The 19678-nt window shown below is 41.9% G+C and overlaps 1 protein-coding gene across 1 annotated transcript; it reads left to right on the top strand.

The window, feature by feature from the left end:
• The first annotated feature begins 2382 nt into the window (after positions 1–2382).
• LOC133226346 (tudor-interacting repair regulator protein-like) lies at positions 2383–3231 on the top strand. The gene is given in 2 exon segments (XM_061379779.1): positions 2383–2899; positions 2902–3231. Coding segments are annotated over 2 exon segments (696 nt in total). The 3' UTR covers positions 3081–3231.
• The last annotated feature ends 16447 nt before the right edge of the window (positions 3232–19678 follow it).

The raw sequence follows: 19678 nt of genomic DNA on the forward strand, positions 1-19678 counted from the left end.
TTTTACCATTCAAACATAATCAATGCTTTAAGAAAACTAAACAATAGAAATTAAATATTAAAATAAAGTGATAACCCAACTTTTTACCCTGCTGCTGAATCTTCTGTTTGATGCTGTAGTGTTCTTAAAACAAAACAAGGACTTTATACATTCAAAACCTGCAATATTGAAGTGGCAGTCAAGCACTCAGAAGATAAGAAATGTCATTTTAGGTTCCCATCTGCATCTTATTTTGTTACTATCTGGCTGTTTCTGTTATTAGCTGTTTTTTGATAACATGTATGAATTTTATTTTTTATTATATTATTTTTGCATATTTAAACACATCTTCCTCTCCTTCCCCATCTTTCATTATGTAGCCACACTGTTAAAAAGTCCTTATTTTTGTAAAAATATTGCTGACACACTGCCAGGCTGTTTGTATTACTTGTAGTATGCTCTGGAATCACATTTACGATTGTATCAAGTCTTGTTTTTGAGCAAGCCACCACCACAGGTCTGCCTGCAAACATAGTTCCAAACATAGCTAAGCTATTTGAGACTTATTCTTCACCTGTGTCCTAACTATCACTCGTGCTTGTTTTATCCACACTGTATTACCCATATGCAAAGGAAAGCCCTTCTATGATGCACGGTCTTTTCAGGCAGCTCTGTCTTTCATGCAATAGTAAAGGTATATGAGAAAGAGCTGTGGTGGCAGGAATGGGAATGGTGCCGACTGCCTCATTGAACCTGGCAAAACTGAGAGGTGTCCTAAGAAAACGACCAGGGTGATGGTGAGAGAAGGGTATGAACACTATCATTCCTGAACATATAGCAGTATTGCAGGGCAGGCTCAGCAGCCTGTAGTTGGCAATATGTTGGAAATATGATCTAGCCCAAATCCCCTGCTTAAGTGGGGTCGTCCAAAAAGATATATAAAACAAAAAGGGGGAGATGTGGAGACAGTGTTCTCACAGGAGAACGGATAATTGGTACATAAATCCTGAAAAATACAGCAAGGCCATGAGAGGCCCAAGGAAACCTAAAAAAGCAAGATAAGAAGAAGCTGGAATTAACGAAGTTAACGAGAACTGTGGACTGTTGGCAAGCTTTCGAGGTCAAGTTCTCACACCTGTGCTTAACCAATTATGTGTTAGTTACTAAGGGTCTTCAAGACATGTATCCAATCATAATATGCCAAATCACTGTAAGTGCCTGTAAAAAAAATATATAAGGGGTTCTATTACAGAGCATTAGCAAATATAGAACAATTTTAGACATATGTTTAATGCTGGTCTTGTTTGGTATTTTTTATTTCCAGTAAAATAATGGAGAATAGAAATGTGCTATGACCCTTGAAATTCAAAATGTATCACCGGCTACATCAAAATGTGGCTTATGAATGTAAAAGCTATACACAGACTAAGATCCTACCAGAAAGACTGTTGTTTCAAACTGTGGAGTGTTCTAGCATTTCTTTTCATATACGAAAAGATGCTACTCCACTGCCAACTAGTGCGCACTTCCATCACCCTTATCCGAAGAAAGCTTTGGGAACAAAGCTGAGGAGATAACACAGATCCCGCTGAACACAGATGTTCAGGTGTACATCTGAAATACAGTCTTGGTATCCACTGCTATTAAAGATCCCAGATGGAAGCTATCTTATAAAACCCTATGGCTCTCATTCCTACCTCTTACCAACATCAAAACAGCCACTCTAATTTCTGGGTGAAACACAGTATAAATGTAAACTCTAAAAAAATACTAAGAACAACATAAACTGAAAAAAATCACCGTAAGTTGACCTAAATAACCAAGTTTCCTCCTAAGAGAGATACCATCCATGCAGAACGCACACAGTAACCTCCTACTGATTTCTGTCAGTGGTGACAAGCAACCAAGAGGTGCTTGGGGCAGTCACCACAACGCTTCTGGTTGAGCAAACTAAAAAAATTAAAGATCCAGATGTAAGACCCATAAGTACATATGATTGAGCAAAACTATCTGAATCGATAGAGCACAGGTCTACCCACTGCAGAATATACAGAAAACCTACAAGTGACTGAAGTAACCCTCAAAGAAGCATATATGATTTTTAATCCAAAATTACAAGATTTGCATATAAAATGGTAAAGAGAACTAAACTACAACTTATTACTTCAAGAAACAGTTACTATGATACTTACCACTTTGAAATTCATAACCTTCAAAATCCATATTGTCATTGCTAAGTTAACAATCATGGTAACCAACAGCAGAAGGACAAAGAAGTATAAGTACCTCTTTTGCCATCCATAAATCCCAGCTGGGTAAAACTGAGGATGTTAATTCTCCCTCAGCGCTGTTGCTCGTGCGCGGAGCAGGGTCTCGGTGCAGGGCGGTGAGGTGATGGTGGCCATGGGGGCCATGGGGGGGATGGCAGCCATGGGCGTGCTGCCGGTGGGTGCAGCGATGCTGCCGCTGCTGCCCACACTGGGGGTGGCGGGCGTGCTTGAGCTGAAGCCGCTGATGAGGTACAATGCGATGCGGCTAGGCCTGGCCTGGAGACACTCGTGCCCCACCATGCTGTACGCGCCCAACCTGGGCATGCTCTTTGGTCGCATCCTGCTGCGCTATGTCGTTCTGGTGATGAGCATGGTCCGTGTGCCCCTCTACACACAGAAAGACCGCATGGGCAAGCTGCCCAACTTCCTGGCCAACTCCTTTGTTGGAACCGCCAAATTGCAGCTGCTCTTTGCCCTGAAGATCTTGAACATGGTGCCCAAGGAGAAGCTGGCTGAGACGGTGGCTGCCACGCAGAAGGTGAAGAAGCCGCCCATTGACCATGCACCGGGGGCAATGGGCAACCTGGGCTCCAAGTCAGCAAATGAGCTTATGGCACAAGCTAAAACAGGCAGTGAATTAGGAGATCAGGCAGTGAACCAGGTGGTGGTGCAGGAATGTCAGAGTTGGCAGAGCAGGTGCTGGTGGGGCTGGAGAGCCAGGCTGTGGCAGAGCAGCTGGTGGCTATGCCTGTGGCCGAGGCACTGGAGCAGGCGGTCGCACTGGGATCAGACGCTGTGATGCAGCAGCTGGTGGCTGAGGCCATGAAGTGATGCTGCTGTGTTTGAGCTTGATTAAACCTGGGTGAGACCATAGAGACTTTAACTTCCCAGTGCTGGCTGCAGTTGCTGCCCACATGATTCCACTGCCCGGCTGGGAGGGATTGGGTTTGTCTGAAGCAGGGGAAAGAGATGTATTTTTATGGCCATTTTTTTGGGGTCAGTTGCTGAGGTGAATAGCTCGAGAGAGGACGCCTTGAACACCGGAGCGGGGGGAGATCAGTGTCCAGGAGCCTCAACTCAGAGTGACAAGAGCCACCGAGGGAGCCTCAAGTCCTCGACAGGACCTGCCCAGGAGCCGTCAGCTCAGCTGACGCGAGCAGCTGACTCACAGGGGGCGGAGCCAGGAGAAACGCCACTAGCCCTGACTGGTTAAAAACCTGCCCCAGGGAGCACAGGAGACCAGGAGCACGGCGAGGCAGTTTGCGCGGGCAAACAGAGCGGGCCGAGGCAGTTTGCGCGGGCAGGTGAGCGGGATGGTGAGCACTCGCCGTATGACCAGGGCCCGGTCTGGGAGCTCTGCTATGGCTGCCCCGGTGGTGGCCACCGTAGGCACTCAGACAGAGCCGATGAGAGGGGAGGCTGCAGTGCAGACTTTGGGGTGTAGAGAGTGCCTGCACTGGTCTGGTGAGGGAAAGGTACACAATGGGCAGGGCTGCACTGGGTGCTCCCTGGTGGAGGTACTCCTACTCCTGCAGCAGGTGGCTGAGCTGCAGGAAGCTATTAATAGGCCAGAAGATGTAAGGGTAGCTGAGAGGAAGCAGGAATGCTTGCTCCCTGCCCAAACTGTGCAGAGTCCTCAAGCTTCCGCTGTAGCTCATGGAGGAAAGAAGGAGGTTGTTAACCCAGGAAGCTGGGAATTGGAGACAAAACAACAACAACAACAACAAAAAACAACAAAAAACAGACAACAAAAAAAGGAGGAAAAAGACAATTAAAAGCAAGGGACTTCCTCCTGAACCTGTTGTCCCCACCCAGAACCGTTTTGCTGTCCTCCAGGGGGCTCATAAGGAAACGCACTTCTGCCAGAAACAGACAGCTAGTGCACTAGTAAAGATGATTTCTACTGGTGCTGCCAAGAAAAAGCAGCTGGCTGTAGTAGTAGGGGATTCCACTTTGAAAGGGACAGAGGCACTTGTCTGTCAGCCTGACCCGGTCTCAAGGGAGGTGTGTTGCCTACCAGGGGCACGGATCAGGGATGGGGCAGAGAGGCTGCCTGCTCTGGTAAGCCCCACGAACTATTACCCACTTCTGGTGATACATGTGGGTGCTAGGGATATAGATAGTAGTAGCCTGGGGAGCATAAAGAAGGACTACAGAGCCCTGGGAGAGGTGGTTAAGGCTCTGGAGCTCAGATAGCCTTTTCGTCTATTCTCCAGGATACAGGGGAGGACCTAAAAAAAGCTAGGAGGGTTAGCCAGGTTAATAAATGGTTAAAAGAGTGGTGTCACAGTCAGGGGTTTGGGTGTCTTGAACATGGGACCCAAGTTTGTAGGCCAGGTCTAGCGGGGGCTGGTGGAGCTGCTCTGAGCAGGTTTGGTAGGAGGCTTGCCAGACTGGTCAAGGAGGCTTTAAACTAGATGTGTTGGGGGAGGGGGGCATCATTCCATCCCAACACACACAGTCAGTTGCCAGCACCTATAATAAATGCTCGGAGCAATGCAGAGATATTCCGGCTGCTCCAGCCAATGAGCCGGCTTCATTTGGAGCTCGGCTGAGATGCCTCTATACAAATGCCCGTAGCATGGGGAACAAACAAGAGGAATTAGAGATGTGTGCTCGTCTACAGGGGTTATAATATTATAGGCATCACAGAAACATGGTGGGATGGCTCCTATGACTAAAGTGTTGGAATGGAAGGTTACAGACCCTTTAGAAAAGACAGGCCTGGCAGGCACGGAAGGGGAGTTGCTCTTTATGTTAGGGGTAGGCTGGAGAGTATGGAACTCTGTCTGGGGACTGGTGATCAGTTAACAGAGAGCTTGTGGGTCAGGGTTAAAGGGAAAACAGTGATGGGAGACATTACTGTGGGGATATGTTACAGACTGCCTGATCAAGAGGAATCTGTGGATGAAGCACTCTATAGGCAGATAGGAAAACCCTCATGGTCACAGGCCCTCGTTCTCATGGGTGACTTCAACCACCCCGACATCTGTTGGAATGACGGTATGGCCCGGCACAAAGCAATCCAGGAGGTTCCTCGATTGTGTGGAAGACAACTTCCTTCTGCAAGTAATAGCGGAACCAACAAGGAGAGGTGCCATGCTTGACCTTGTGCTCACCAACAGGGAAGGGCTCGTTGGAAATGCGGCACTCCAGGGCAGCCTTGGATGCAGTGACCACGAGATGGTTGAATTTGAGATCCTTAGGACAGTGAGAAGAGCGTGCAGCAAGCTCACTGCCCTAGACTTCAAAAGAGCAGTCTGGCCTCTTCAGGAACCTGCTTAGTAAGGTTCCATGGGATATAGCCCTAGAGGTCAGGGGGGCTCAAGACTCTTGGCTGATCTTCAAGGATCACCTGCTACAAGTTCAGGAGTGTTGCATCCCAACTAGAAGGAAGTGCAGCAGGAGGGCCAGGAGACCTCCTTGGATGGATAAGGAGCTCCTGAGGAAAATTCAAATGAAAAAAGAGTTTTATAGAAAGTGGAAGCAAGGACAGGTAGCCTGGGAAGAGTACAAGGATGTTGTCCGGGAAGCTAGGGACCAGGTCCAGAAAGCTAAGGCCCAGTTAGAATTAAACTTAGCTAGGGATATTAAGGATAACAGGAAGGGATTCTACATGTACATAGCAAATAAAAACCAGATTAGGGAGAACGTAGGCCCCCTCAGGAAGCTCTCGGGTGAACTAGCTACACAGGATTTGGAGAAGGCTGAGGTTCTGAATGACTTCCTTGCCTCGGTCTTCTCTAGCAAAGGCTCTGACCACACCACCCAAGTCTTGGAAGGCAGACACAGAGACTGTGAGAATGAAGACCATAGGCCCACTGTAGGAAAGGAATTGGTTCGAGACCATCTTAAAAATCTGAATTAACACAAGTCCATGGGTCCTGATGAAATCCATCCGCGGGTCCTGAAGGAGCTGGCGAATGAAGTTGCTAAACCACTGGCCATCATATTTGAAAAATCATGGTCGTCAGGTGAAGCTCCCGAGAACTGGAAAAAGGGAAATATAACCCCCACTTTCAAGAAGGGGAAAATGGCTAACCCGGGGAATTACAGACCAGTCAGTCTCACCTCTGTGCCTGACAAAATCTTCGAGCAGATTCTCCTGGAAGGCATGCTAAGGCACATGAAAGACCACAAGGTGGTTGGTGACAGCCAGCATGGCTTCACTAAGGGGAAGTCCTGCCTGACCAATTTGATGGCCTTTTATGATGGGGCTACAGAACTGATGGGCAGCAGTAGAGCAGTTGATGTCATCTACCTGGATTTGTGTAAAGCGTTTGACACTGTCCCACACGACATTCTTGTCTCTAAATTGGAGAGACATCAATTTGATGAATGGACCACTCGATGGATAAAGAATTGGCTGGAGGGCTGCACACAAAGAGTTGTGAATGTCTCAATGTCCGGCTGGAGACCTGTAACGAGTGGCGTCCCTCAGGGATCAGTGTTGGGACCGGTCTTGTTTAACATCTTCGTCGCTGACATGGACAGTGGGATTGAGTGCGCCCTCCGCAAGTTTGCCGATGACACCAAGGTGTGTGGTTTGGTTGATACGCTGGAGGGAATGAATGCCATCCAGAGGGACCTTCACTTGCTTGTGAGGTGGGCTGATGCCAACCTCATCAAGTTTAACTATGACAAGTGCAAGGTCCTCCACCTGGGTCAGATCAATCCCCGGCAGAGCTACAGGCTGGGCAGAGAAGAGATTCAGAGCAACCCTGTGGAGAAGGACTTGGGGGTGCTAGTCGATGAGAAAATGAACATGAGCCAGCAGTGTACGCTTGCAGCACAGAAAGCCAACCATATCCTTGGCTGCATCAAAAGGAGCATGGCCAGCAGGTCGAAGGAGGTGATCCTGCCCCTTTATTCTGCTCTCCCGAGACCTCACTTGGAGTATTGTGTGCAGTGCTGGTGTTCTCAACATAAAAAGGACATGGAAGTGTTGGAACAAGTCCAGAGGAGGGCCACGAGAATGATCAGGGGACTGGAGCACCTCCCATATGAAGATCCGCTGAGAAAGTTGGGACTGTTCAGCCTGGAGAAGAGAAGGCTGTGTGGAGACCTCATAGCAGCCTTCCAGTATCTGAAGGGGGCATATAGGGATTCTGGGGATGGACTCTTCATTAGGGACTGTAGTGATGGGATGGACTCTTCATTAGGGACTGTAGTGATAGGACAAGGGGTAATGGGTTCAAACTTAAACAGGGGAAGTTTAGATTGGGTATAAGGAGGAAATTCTTTCCTGTTAGGGTGGTGAGGCACTGGAATGTGTTGCCCAGGGAGGCTGTGAATGCTCCATACCTGGAATTGTTCAAGGCCAGGTTGGACGAGGCCTTGGGTGATATGGTTTAGAGCGAGGTGTCCCTGCCCATGGCAGGGGGATTGGAATTTGATGATCTTAAGGTCCTTTCCAACCCTAACTATTCTATGATTCTATGATTCTAAGGCTTTGTCATAAATGGCTTTTTTTCTGATCACATTGATCTCTGACTGGATCCATATATTTTCTGCGGCAGGCAGGGCAGTTTGGTTGACAACTAGGATGGAGCTAAAGACTTCAGGTTTTGTGGGTCACCATACTATGCACTAGGGTAGGTAACATGCTTCCCTGTTACACTGCCACACTGCCAGCAAATAACTTATTTTTCTAGTATACTTCTTATACTGTAATCTGTCTGCAAAATATAGCTCTCCTCTACTTAATATTTTCTCTTAAAATAGCATACAGGATTCCTGCACTTTTATGTTGTTGTAAAACATGGATCACACTTTTATTAATTCAAGAGTAATAATCTAGCATGAAACAAAGGCACAGGTACTGGGAATTATCAAGTTTAACTGAGTTGTCAAGGTGAGTAGACTATAACCACAGGATAATAACCCTAGTTATCAGTGTAAATACAACCTATATGCTCAAGAAGTTGGATAATATAGTGTATTGGTTCCTATAATGTATTACATGGAACCTAGACCTCAAAATCTAAACGAAAACAAATTTCAGTGAAGACAAATGTAAAAATGTGTCACATCACTACAAGAGTATTGGTTTGAGCTCAGTAAACTGCAAGGGTTTGTGAAGTTTCTCAGAGAAAAGAACAACTGAATGTACTTGAGGATAACAGAAGACAAGGAAGTATGCCACTTATAAAACAGGCTAAAATGAAATATGTATTTCCTCAAATGTGCAGTATGCCTGGTTAACCTGTTGTCTTTCTTTGAGTAAGTTTAGAGAAGTAAATCTACTACAAAGCTACCCTGGCAATTAGTAGTTAAACTACTGAAGATGGAGATTGGTACAAAAGTTATAAGGAAATGAGGAACCAGCTAAAGCAGAGATGATAATGGATTTTGTTAAAGGGGAAATATTAATGAAATTCCTCCAGCACCATTCTTGCAAATGATGTTATGTAAAATTTTCATTAATCTCAGCACAAAATTGAACTTGACCACAGGCAAAATTCTGAAATTACTCTTCTGTGAGGCATGGGTGAGATTTTATCTGGGCTAGTCACAGGTGCCTAAGCCAGTAGGTTAGTGAAAACAGTGGAGAGAACAAGTCATCTCCAGAGGCTGGCTCATGGTACCTAGGTTAGCTTCCTTCTCCAGATAGCTCTTTCAGCCACAGAGAGGGAGTCATGATGTGGCAGGTGTCCTATCTTCCCACTGTAGAGAATAATGACATTGTTTATTAAACATGATTGAAAACCACACATTCAGGCCTGTTCTATTTCATGTTCACAGTGGTAAAACGGGGCTTGAACACTAGCTGCAAAACCTCACTTGAGTCCATAGATAATTAATAGATAATTTCCTTACACGAAAGGACTTGCCCAAAGCCAGTGTACTTCAAATACTCTATTTCTTAGCTCTTTAAAGGACACTTTTGTCATAAGTTTCCTTTTGTTCCCACAAAATACAATATCGAATGCTCACTCTCACCAGCATTCACCTGCCACTACATAAGCACTAGCTCATACCCTCACAAATTAACCTAATTAAAGGGTGAGAAATTGCTTTCAGCTTCTCACCTTCACTTTTGATGATCCTTTCCGTTGTTTGAAAAAAGCCAAAAAACAACTCCACCCCCACTGATAACTGTTAAGAATCTGGCTGAAAATCAATAGCAAAATACTTGCGGCAATACAGAAGACGTTGAGGATTGAGAAAAAAAACAGTTGTAATTTCTTTGCCTCGTTATATTTATGACGACAGCTCCTGACTGCTTGTTGCTATCCCTATATAACTTCCAGGATTGAGTGCACAGGGCAGGGATGTTGCTCAGTAGCGAGGACTGTTTGATATTGGTTTCTTTCTGTCTCGGTCATTTCTGTGGCTTTGTTCACACTTTGGGCCCACAGGTATGACGGAGCAGGTTACAATTTGCAACTTAGTTTTAAAAAAGAGCCAGAAAGTCACAGATTTTAAACTTCCTTAAATTTAACACAATATAAAAGTGGCACTAGTCTTCCCTTATTCTTGTTTCCCTGTGGCCGGACCTGACAATGCAATCAGATAGTACTTATTGATATACATCACTGATCTCACTGATCAAGTTTTGTAAAATACTGAAATTTCTTTTTCTTAAGGGAGTTAAACTACTAGTGCAGGTTTGGACATAAAATACCAGTTTGGCTGCCCTATAAAACACTCCATGCTATTTATGTGTTACAAGCACTATTGTATATAGAAGTCTGACCATACGTTTTCTAAAAGGATTTGAAGGGCAGAGAAGGGTATCAGAATCAATAGAAAACACACTGTAAGACTAAAATAAGTTTATTTACAGAACTGGGGCTGAGAGCTAGTGAATGTTCCTTGTAAATACTCCATGATTTTAACAACAAAGGATGATAGGAGCTTGTTAGATTTTAAAAAATAAAAATAAAAAAAAAGGGACAAAGGGATATCTACTTGCAGTGAAGTGTGGAAGAAAATTCCTGCAAAAGTATGGAGGTAAGAAACATAATGGATTCTAATCTTAAAATTGATCTATCTATGAAAAGCATGATTTTGTGGGTGTTATGGTATACATGGTTTTGTTGCCTATGTTAGGAAGTGTTCTAACTCACTGACACTAGTGTAGGCATAATCTAGTTTCTTGAATTATCATTATTTACTCTGAACAAAAGCACTTAATGGTTCAGCTGATGTGAAGCAACTAACAAAAGAACTAGCACCATCATTTGACTGCCCAGTTTTGAACTTTGACTCTGATCCTGCAAGAATTTGTATATACTTAAAGAAATTCAAGCATCTATTATGACTGCAGTAAGTAGAAACTCAGCATATTGTGAAGCACATGTGGGTTATAGGGAAATGTGTTATCAGCACCTATATTCAAATAAGATCTCAGAAGACTACGTGCTGTTAGCAGATAGATTTTTTGGTTATTAAGTTTACAGAATAGCATTCCCAGCAGCTGTCACCATGTTAAGGTCTTGAGTTAGTCTCAGTCTGAGCAGGGCGCAACAATTTGACAGGAATCACAAATGAGCAGTAGCCATTGATTTGCTGTGTGGAATATGAATGGCAGAGAACTTTGAGGGTTAACCCTGAAATGCAGCAGATAATTTGAGATTTTTTTTTTTTTTAATATTTGAACAAGGAACTTCTTCAAAACAATAGATACTGAAATAGGAAATACATAGATAAATTATACATTCAACACAAAAGATCTCACATCACATAAGAATGTTTTGCCACTTAGAACATGTTGAGACATAAGAAAATGGAGCAGACAGAACAATCCGTATATTCGCATCCAGTTTAGTTTCTCTTCAGTCCTGCCCTAATTACTTAAAACCGGCCTTGAACGAGAGTGTCAGTCCCTCTATTTACACCACCTTTGTTTTCTGTGGAGACACTGAACAAAGTTGCCATGGTGTTCTGTGATTTAGATTGTTGTTTTAGGAGTAGGTACCTGATCACCTAACTAGTTTTGAAGTAAGCTGTTGCAAAGCCAGCCAAATAAAACTACTTGCGAAGTCTGAAAAAAAACTGATCCTTAAGGTAAAAAGGTCCAAAACCCACCATCATGCTGCTGCCGGTAAGCTGCTGTTAACACATGCTTAGGCATATGACTTTCCAAATTTGCAGATGTCACTGGTGCTTCAGAGGTTTTGGGGAGTACAATGCCTAAATAACAGTTACAATTAAAGTCATTAATATCTGGATTTGGAAAGTCTTTCCATTATGATCAAGAACTTTCCTCCAGGTGACAGCCAGAAGCAGTAAAAGAAAGATAAAATCTTTAGGGAGATAGGATCCATGCATAATTGTATGACAAATTATAATGACAAGCTTGGGTTTAGGACCTGTAATGTGATGTATTGAAATAAAATCCATTTCTACATAGTTCATGCAGGAGTAGTGCCATTTGCAGTAGCCATCTCTGCAAAGCACAATGTATTCTCTCAGACCTGTAATGTAATATATTGAAACAAAATGCATTTCTATATAGTTCATGTGGAAGTACTGCCATTTGCAGTAGCCATCTTTGCAAAGCACAGTATAAACATATTTTCCAGGGGCTTTCATATGGGTTTAATACAGCTTCAATGGACAGTATGATAGGAACTGGATCAAGCCCTTAGCATATTTGTGAACAAGTACTGACATCAAACCTTACATAGAGATACCTAAAAATACATGATTTTGCATCATTAAATTTTGAGCCATATTTTTTGTATTTAAAATAAAATCATTGCAATTCTACCACAACAGAATAAACATGAAAAAGAGTAACTCATCCAAAAATCACCCTTTATGAAGGAGGCCAATTATCCTTACAAGCAGCAAAAGAAGTTAACCCTAAAATAGCCAGCAGAAAGCACCGGCTGTGCTTAGTAATTGCGATCCTGCCTTATGCTTATGAGTAGCAAATCTCTATCTGCTTTCGTTGCAAGTACTAGAATGTTTGTAAACAAGCAAAATAGTCTGCATCTTTAGGGCTCAGTGAATGGCAGGTTCTCATAATGTGAGGTGGGGAAGACAGAACTAGTGTTACAATCCATTTTGATTGCCACCAGTCACCAACCTGTGCTGCTGACAGGGAACACATACTGTCACCAGTGAGACCTGCCAATTAAGGGCACGTTTTCAAGTCCACCCTCTTGATGCAGGCTGAAGCAGATGAGATAGGCAATCTTCACAATGAAAACAAATTGCTATTCTCTCTTACTGAGAGATGCCAAAGCAGAAATACGCCACTGTCACCCCTTGGACTACTTTATTATCAAAGGCTATAGGATGTGTTAAATTTACTTAAAACCTACTATTACTAATAAGCAAAGCTAAAGCTGAGCAAGATTTGTCAGGTTTCATTAATAGCTACAGAGGAATCTAGATACTTTTATTTCTTAGGACCTTGTGGGTTTGTTTTTTTTTGTTTGTTTGTTTGTTTGCTTGTTTTTTTAATTATGCTGTTTCTGTATCATCTTGCTTCTGTTTTCTCTTCCCTCTGCATCTCATTGGTAATACTGTTTAGACCTCTGGCTACTATTGCCTTTGCCTGTCAGGGACTCTAGTACACAGTGTTGACCTTTATCTGTGAGACCTTGAAGTTCTGTCACATCACCTGCTTCTTCTTCCTTTGTGTCTGCATGTTTTTTTAAGTTGCCTAACTCTAGTCAGTATAATTATTAGATTAATCTGCCTCTACTTACATATTCTTTTGTTGCAGTATCAGTTTTTCTTTCTTGTTTCTTTTTTACCTAGGTATCTTAGTGCTCAAACTTGCCCTGAAATCACCTTTACATAAAGGCTGGACTCAGCCTTCTGGAAATGCTTGAACTTCTTGTATGCATAGAGTTGTGATGGTAGCCTCATTCCTGGGACCTGCACTGGAAGAAAAAGACAATATCCACACTTTTCCCCAGGCAACAGGATCCTTGTCTCTGACCACAGTGCAAGAGAAAATACTTGCTTGGCAGAATTCAAGTGGGCTGAAACAGCACCTTAGACTTTTAAGGTCGAATCAGTGCTTGTTGTTATATATTACTTTCCTGATATTTTCTAATAAGCAATGAAAAATATGAGGAGTATGATAAATAAAGAGATACTTTTCTATGTGCTTGAGATTTGAAATAATCACAGTAAAAGGGTGGTGTGATGTGAAGGTTTTCTAATGCAAATTTGGAAAAGTTTGGCCTGATAGCTGTTCTGTGGACTATTTCTTACAGGAGACTGACAGATGGTAATCATAACCCATCCTTATCCTTCTCAGAAACACTAATTCTGACACCATAAATGTAAGATTAGTCCCCTTTCTTTCCAGAATGTAGTATTGGGGTATACCTGTTTTTTGCTTCCCACTGTCTTTTTCAAACTATGCAAGAACATTATTTGAACCTCTTAGTACTATAAAAGGAATACAATCTATTATCTACAGTAACATTTAGGGGGAAAAAATCCCTTTTAATAAACCTGAATTGTAATCAGATACAATGCAGAAAGATTTAGATGGGTGCATTCATTGTAAATATGGAGGTTTACTGACAACTGTATGAAAATAAATAAAAAAAAAAAATAAAAGATATGGTCTGCTTAAAAAGGAAAAATGTTATAGAATTCTAGTCAAGATATAAAAAAAGGTTTAGGATTTATTGTGTAAAAAGTCTGCCAATTCCTCAGTGTAGTGCGGTTGTAGAGCTGAAGACAAACATTTCTCAGTTTGTACTGTTAAAATCAATGACGAATATACTATTTCTATCTAAAATTGAGCCTACATCCCACCTTGAATATAGTGTGAAGTACTGGTATAATACAATTTTGCAGTATATGCCACTGACTTTGAGAGCATAGAACAGTAAAAGAAAAATAAGCTTAGACTGTAAGGATCTATACAGAAGGAATGTTTTTGTTAGACTGTATTCTAATTGAAAAATGAAAAGATTCACTGGAATTTACTGAAGTTTCATATTTATGGCAGTAGTTGATGAATATAAAACTCAGTGGCATTGCTGAAATAAATTACACAAAAATACCACAACATATATTTTCTAAACTAGTGGAAGGAAGCAAGAAGTAATAAAAAGAGGTTTAGACAAATGATAGAAAGCATACAGTTATGCTAACAGTAACTTTTGAAGGAACCAAAAGTAATAAGAGTGCAAGGGTACATTCTCTGGTAGTAAAGATAGCTTCATGTCCTGCTTTCTTTTACTGGGAAGAAACAAGTTGAGAGACTGTTCTATAAAATAAAATGATGGGAGATAAAAAACATTTTCTTTTTTCCTAGAGCCTTTTTTCAGTGATCCAGTGGAGGTGGCAATATGCAAACAGGGAAGGGCAATGGACAGTAGTGAACAGGGCAGTTGATCAATGTGGCAAAACCAGGCTACAAGTTTCAGAAAGAAGCAGATAGGTTTCTACATTGGAAAGGAAGAGAGGGCTAAAAGCAAAGTGAAAGGTAAAGAAGGCAATGGTTGTGAGCATCAGAAAACATTTGTTTAGTATTTATTTGGATGAAAAAATAAAAATTGTTTCTCTGAAAACATTGATTTTATGACTCCATCATAATAAAAAATGAATTTTAATAAATTCAATTATCTTCATAACATGAATTTGATTTGGGAATTTTGCCCACATAGGTGAGGAAAATATTGCCTACATTTACACATGAAATCTGAGTCAGAGCAGGAAACAGTAAACAACCTATTCTTCCCACTACTGAGCAGTCTTTCCAGTTTGGTCATGCTTAACCTCTAGAACAGATTTTTGTTGCTGTATATTGTTTGAGTTTTAAAGTTCATGCCCCTGAAAGCAGGTCTGAATAAGGGAAGTAGTGGAAATATGCACAGAGACTGGGTTTACGAAAATAGTGTTTTCAACGTGGAACCAGGGAAGTTAGTAGTGTCAGGAAGCCAGTCACTTGACTCCAAGCTGTATAAAAGAGTACATATGTACAGTGTGTTAGGGAGCTTATAAAGGAGAAGGAATTCTTTACTCGTGTGACTGGAAAAAGACTTAAATTGCATGATAATTCAGGTGATTTTGTTTGAATCATTGACCCAAGGTAGACAACATACTCTGTGTGGGACCGGTAAAACTCTGGACACGAGTTGTATTTTTCTTGATTTCCTGCTGGTAATGTTTATTGCCCTAAACTGGCTTAATGTGACAGACAAGCAGAAGACATAACACGTTGTCCTGCAGTAGCTGAGGTGTAGATAGAACTGAAACTGTGTAATCTGGCCTGGTAGCTGAAGGCTACATGAATCTGACCAGACAGGAGAAGAAGGAAGGGAGGATGTGCTCCAGGCGCCAGAGCAGAGATTCCCCTGCAGCCCGTGGTGTAACCCATGGTGAGGCAGCTGTGCCCCTGCAGCACATGGAGGTCCATGGTGGAGCAGATCTCCACCTGCAGCCTGTGGAGGACCCCACGCTGGAGCAGGAGGACGCTCGAAGGAGGTTGTGACCCTGTGGGAAGCCTGCACTGGAGAAGGCTCCTGGCAGGACCTGAGGCCCCGTGGAGAGGCAAGCCTGCTGGGGACACATGCTGGAACAGTTCCTGAAGAACTGCAGCCTGTGGGAAGTGGTCACACTGAAAAAGTTCATGGAAGACAGTTTTCCATGGAACGGACCCCACACTGGAGCAGGGGAAGAGTGTGATAAGTCCTCCCCTGAGGAGGAAGTAGCAGCAGAGGCAGTGTATGATGAACTGACAACCATCATTTCCTGTCCCCCTACACATCTAGGGAAGAGGTGGTAGAGAAAATTGGGAGCAAAGCTGAGGCTGGGAAGAAGGAAAGAGTGGAATGTGTTTTCAAGATTTGGTTTTATTTTGCATTACCCAGTCTGATCTGATTGGTAATAAACCAATAAATGTTTTACCATCTGATTATAAATGCTGAGAGTGACCTCCCTATCTCGACCCATGAGCCTTCATTGTACTTTCTCTCCCATCTAGCTGAGATGGGGAATGATAGAGCAGCTTTAGCTGGCACTTGGTGTTCAGCCAGTGTCAACCCCCCCATAACAAACAACCAGACACAGTGAACTTCAAAGACATACTTCATATCTAAACTGTGTCTTTTGGTATTTTTCTTATTTTAGGGGTAGCCTTAGCCTATTGACTTTAACAAATATGTTCCAAATAAGCTATTTTTTTTCATCAAAACAATTAACTGCAGAAATGTGCATTTTTTTCTTTCAGACAGCATTTTAAAGTAAAAGCAGTAAAAATATTTTTCTTCTAAGTTATATTGTTGTTAAGGCCAATGGGCTAAAATGATCCCAACTCATGTAGATGAGAGCACTCGAGTTTGTTGCATCAGTCTGGGGATCTGAGCTCAGAAATAATGAGGCACACCCCAGCCAGTGATTTCTTGTGCTCTCTGAAATTCAGAAGTGTCACACTTAATAGTGCTTCAGGAGGGAGGAGTGCTCCTTGCAGGCACTGGGGAATGTAGAAAAGTATCCATTCAGAGGTTAGCAGAAAGACACAAAAGCTTCCCTAACTGTCTATGGAGCAATCCAGCAAAAAAGCATTAACATCCCAACTAGGCCTTACTTCCCTGCTGCCCTTCAAAGGTAATACAAGAGGGAGATAAAGAGGCTAAAGCAAGTGATACGTTGATGGAGCTGGAATGCACGAAGTTCCTGAGGCTGGGTGTGGAGGATTGTGCAAGAATCCCAGGAAGTTCTAGAAAGTGGTTGTTAACCCAAACAAAATTAAGGTACATGTGCAGTTTCTCCCCTTTAAGGGTGTAGTTGATGTTTAAAATATTTTAATTAATATTTAGTTAAACCTACTGTTAGAGAATATTTCTTAAGTTGTCTTTGTAATGCTGAAGTTAGGGTTCTTTCTTTGGAAAGAAGCATGTGAGATCAGGAGAAGAATACTAATGAAAGTGATTAGTATAATAAACTCCTAAAATATATGCATCCTGACTCCTCCCCAGGTTCTGACAATTGAATTTTGAAGCTTAGCAATCACAGTCAGACATAGGACTGTTAAGCTTCCATAAGTGAAAATGGCTGCATCTCACATAGTTATCATATATCTATATCTACATTTTCTCCTTTTCCCCACTCAGAAGTCTTATCCAACAATAATTTAAAAACTTTGAGCACTTGTCTTGGGATATCTGAACAGTGTGAAGTCATTCAGGCAGGTTTATATCTATATCTGAGGTTATATGGACAGATCGATGAAAAAAGACTATGGTCAGTGTCTGAGATGCACCTCAGATAAATCATACTCACGAAACATATCGTACACATCTTAAGCAGATTTCCACTTGTGAAATCTTGAGAAGAAATGTGGGAACTCTGAATTTCCACTCTGAACAGATGTATTGAGGTGGAAGTGAAGACCTGAATTTATTTTACTTTTTTTCTTTTGACTGAATATTCCAGTTGTATTGCTTTTTTACCAGGAGCTGCAAAGAAATATGTGAGCGAGAGGAAAGAGGCAGTACACAAGACTTGGGAGATGGGTTTTATTCTTAGCCATGCTATATATTGGATTGAAATACCTCCCTTTCTACAGCATTTTATGATCCTAGGGCTAAGAGTGTTTCTGTAATGAGGCTTTATTATTATTGTTGTTCATATTTAAACTTTCTGCACTATTTTATGGTTTATTTTAAGGTTTATTTTCAGGCTGTACTGGAGTGACTCATGAAGAATTCTTATTTAGTGGGGTTTCATGGTTGTCACTTCTTTACTCTAAATTAGAAGTTATTTTCTTCCAGAGACTTCAATCAAATATCCAAGTTGAGAAAACCAAATTCAGTTAAACAACTGTATAACTCTTTGTTTTTATTGCAATACATGTCTTTTTGTGTATTGTTCCAAATATGGAGCTGAAACGCAGGTCAGAACATAAGAGTCTTCAGTCTCTTATAGGATATATTCGGAGGCTCGTTGTCGTGGTTTAAGCCCAGGCTGTAAATCAGAACCATGCAGCCCTCTCACCCATTCCCCACCTTTCTTCCACCCCCCCCCCACGTCCTGGAGGGATGGGGAGAAGAATCGAAAGAATGTAACTCCCACTTAGTAAGAACAGTCCAGTAACTAAGGTATAACACAAATCACTGCTGCTACCACCAGTAATAATAATTATAAGGGAAATAACAAGGGAAGAGGATACAATACCACCCATTGTTACGAACCCGGTAGAGCAGTGACTCATCCCATCTGGGTAACTCCCAATTTACATCCTGGGCATGATGTGCTGTGGTATGGAATACCTCTTTGGTCAGTTTGGATCAGGTGTTCTGTCTCTGCTTTCTCCCAGCTTCCCCTCCTCCCTGGCAGAGCATGAGGCTCAGAAAGTCATTGACCAGACTAAACATTTGGGCAGTAACTAAAAACACCGGTGTTATCAGCGCTGTTCCCAGGCTGAAAGTCAAAACCACAGCGCTGCAACAGCTACTAAGAAGGAGAAAAAATGACTGCTGCTGCTGAACCCAGGACGCTTGTGTTCGTCAGAAATGCAATTGGTAATTGAGGTTTGGTGGTTTGATTTGTTTTTTCCTTAACAAGCTGTGAGCTGAAAAAGACACTCCATTTTACTTATTTACTTATTTTACTTACTTAAGTCCATATGACAAATTATGCTCTTTAATTCTATGTAGGAAACTGCCTCTTACATTAACTTAACATTACTCCCCCTCCCCAACTCCACTTGACATTTAAAGCTAAAGCAACTACAGCCTACATCTAACAAGTTCTCCTTCAGTGTAAATTAAAATGACGTGGTGGTGAACAAAATCATCCCGTATCAAACAGTGCTGTCCTCGGGGATATTTTTTTAAATACTGTTCATGTACAAATAGAGGAATTTAATTTAAAAGTAACCCAAGGCACTGTGTAAACTTGCAATATTAGCAGAATGTAATGTGACTTATCAGAAACCTCACCTTGTGTATTGTTATGTATACATACACATGCATATATGTGCATATAAGCATACATACACAGGGCTTTAATGTTACAAAACAGTGTCTTCTGCTATCATGATTTGTGATTGTTTTATTTTATTTAGGCTTACCTCTCGCTTTAATTGGCTGATTTAGACTTATTAATGTTAGCAGTACCCTGGAACCTTAATTTCTGTAGGATGTAGTTACGCAATGTGTTTTGGGGGGTTTTCATAATTGTATATTTAAATAATTAGCATGAACATTGCTACTCGTAGTTGCTTGCAAAGTAAATGATATGAATTACACTCTTCAGATATTATCCAGGCTCATCTCCACAAACTCAGTTTTACCCTCTACCTGGGGCTGAAAAATTCTTAAAGTTGGTACTTTGAACTATCACTGAACAAATGACTTCTGCAGATTTTCTGTAACTTGCCAAGTCTCTCAAATTAAAGTTTGTTCTCAGATGAGAACCTTGTGTAGTCCTCTGTCTTTTGCAGGAGAACAGGAATAGATAGATCAATCCTCTCTTGGTCAAGTGAAGAGAAAATGAAC

Source organism: Neopsephotus bourkii, unplaced genomic scaffold (assembly GCF_033783945.1).
Source record: "Neopsephotus bourkii isolate Nb327-2 ecotype Australia unplaced genomic scaffold, CSIRO-AGI_Nbou_v1 NB_1780, whole genome shotgun sequence".
In the NCBI taxonomy this organism is placed as follows: domain Eukaryota; kingdom Metazoa; phylum Chordata; class Aves; order Psittaciformes; family Psittacidae; genus Neopsephotus; species Neopsephotus bourkii.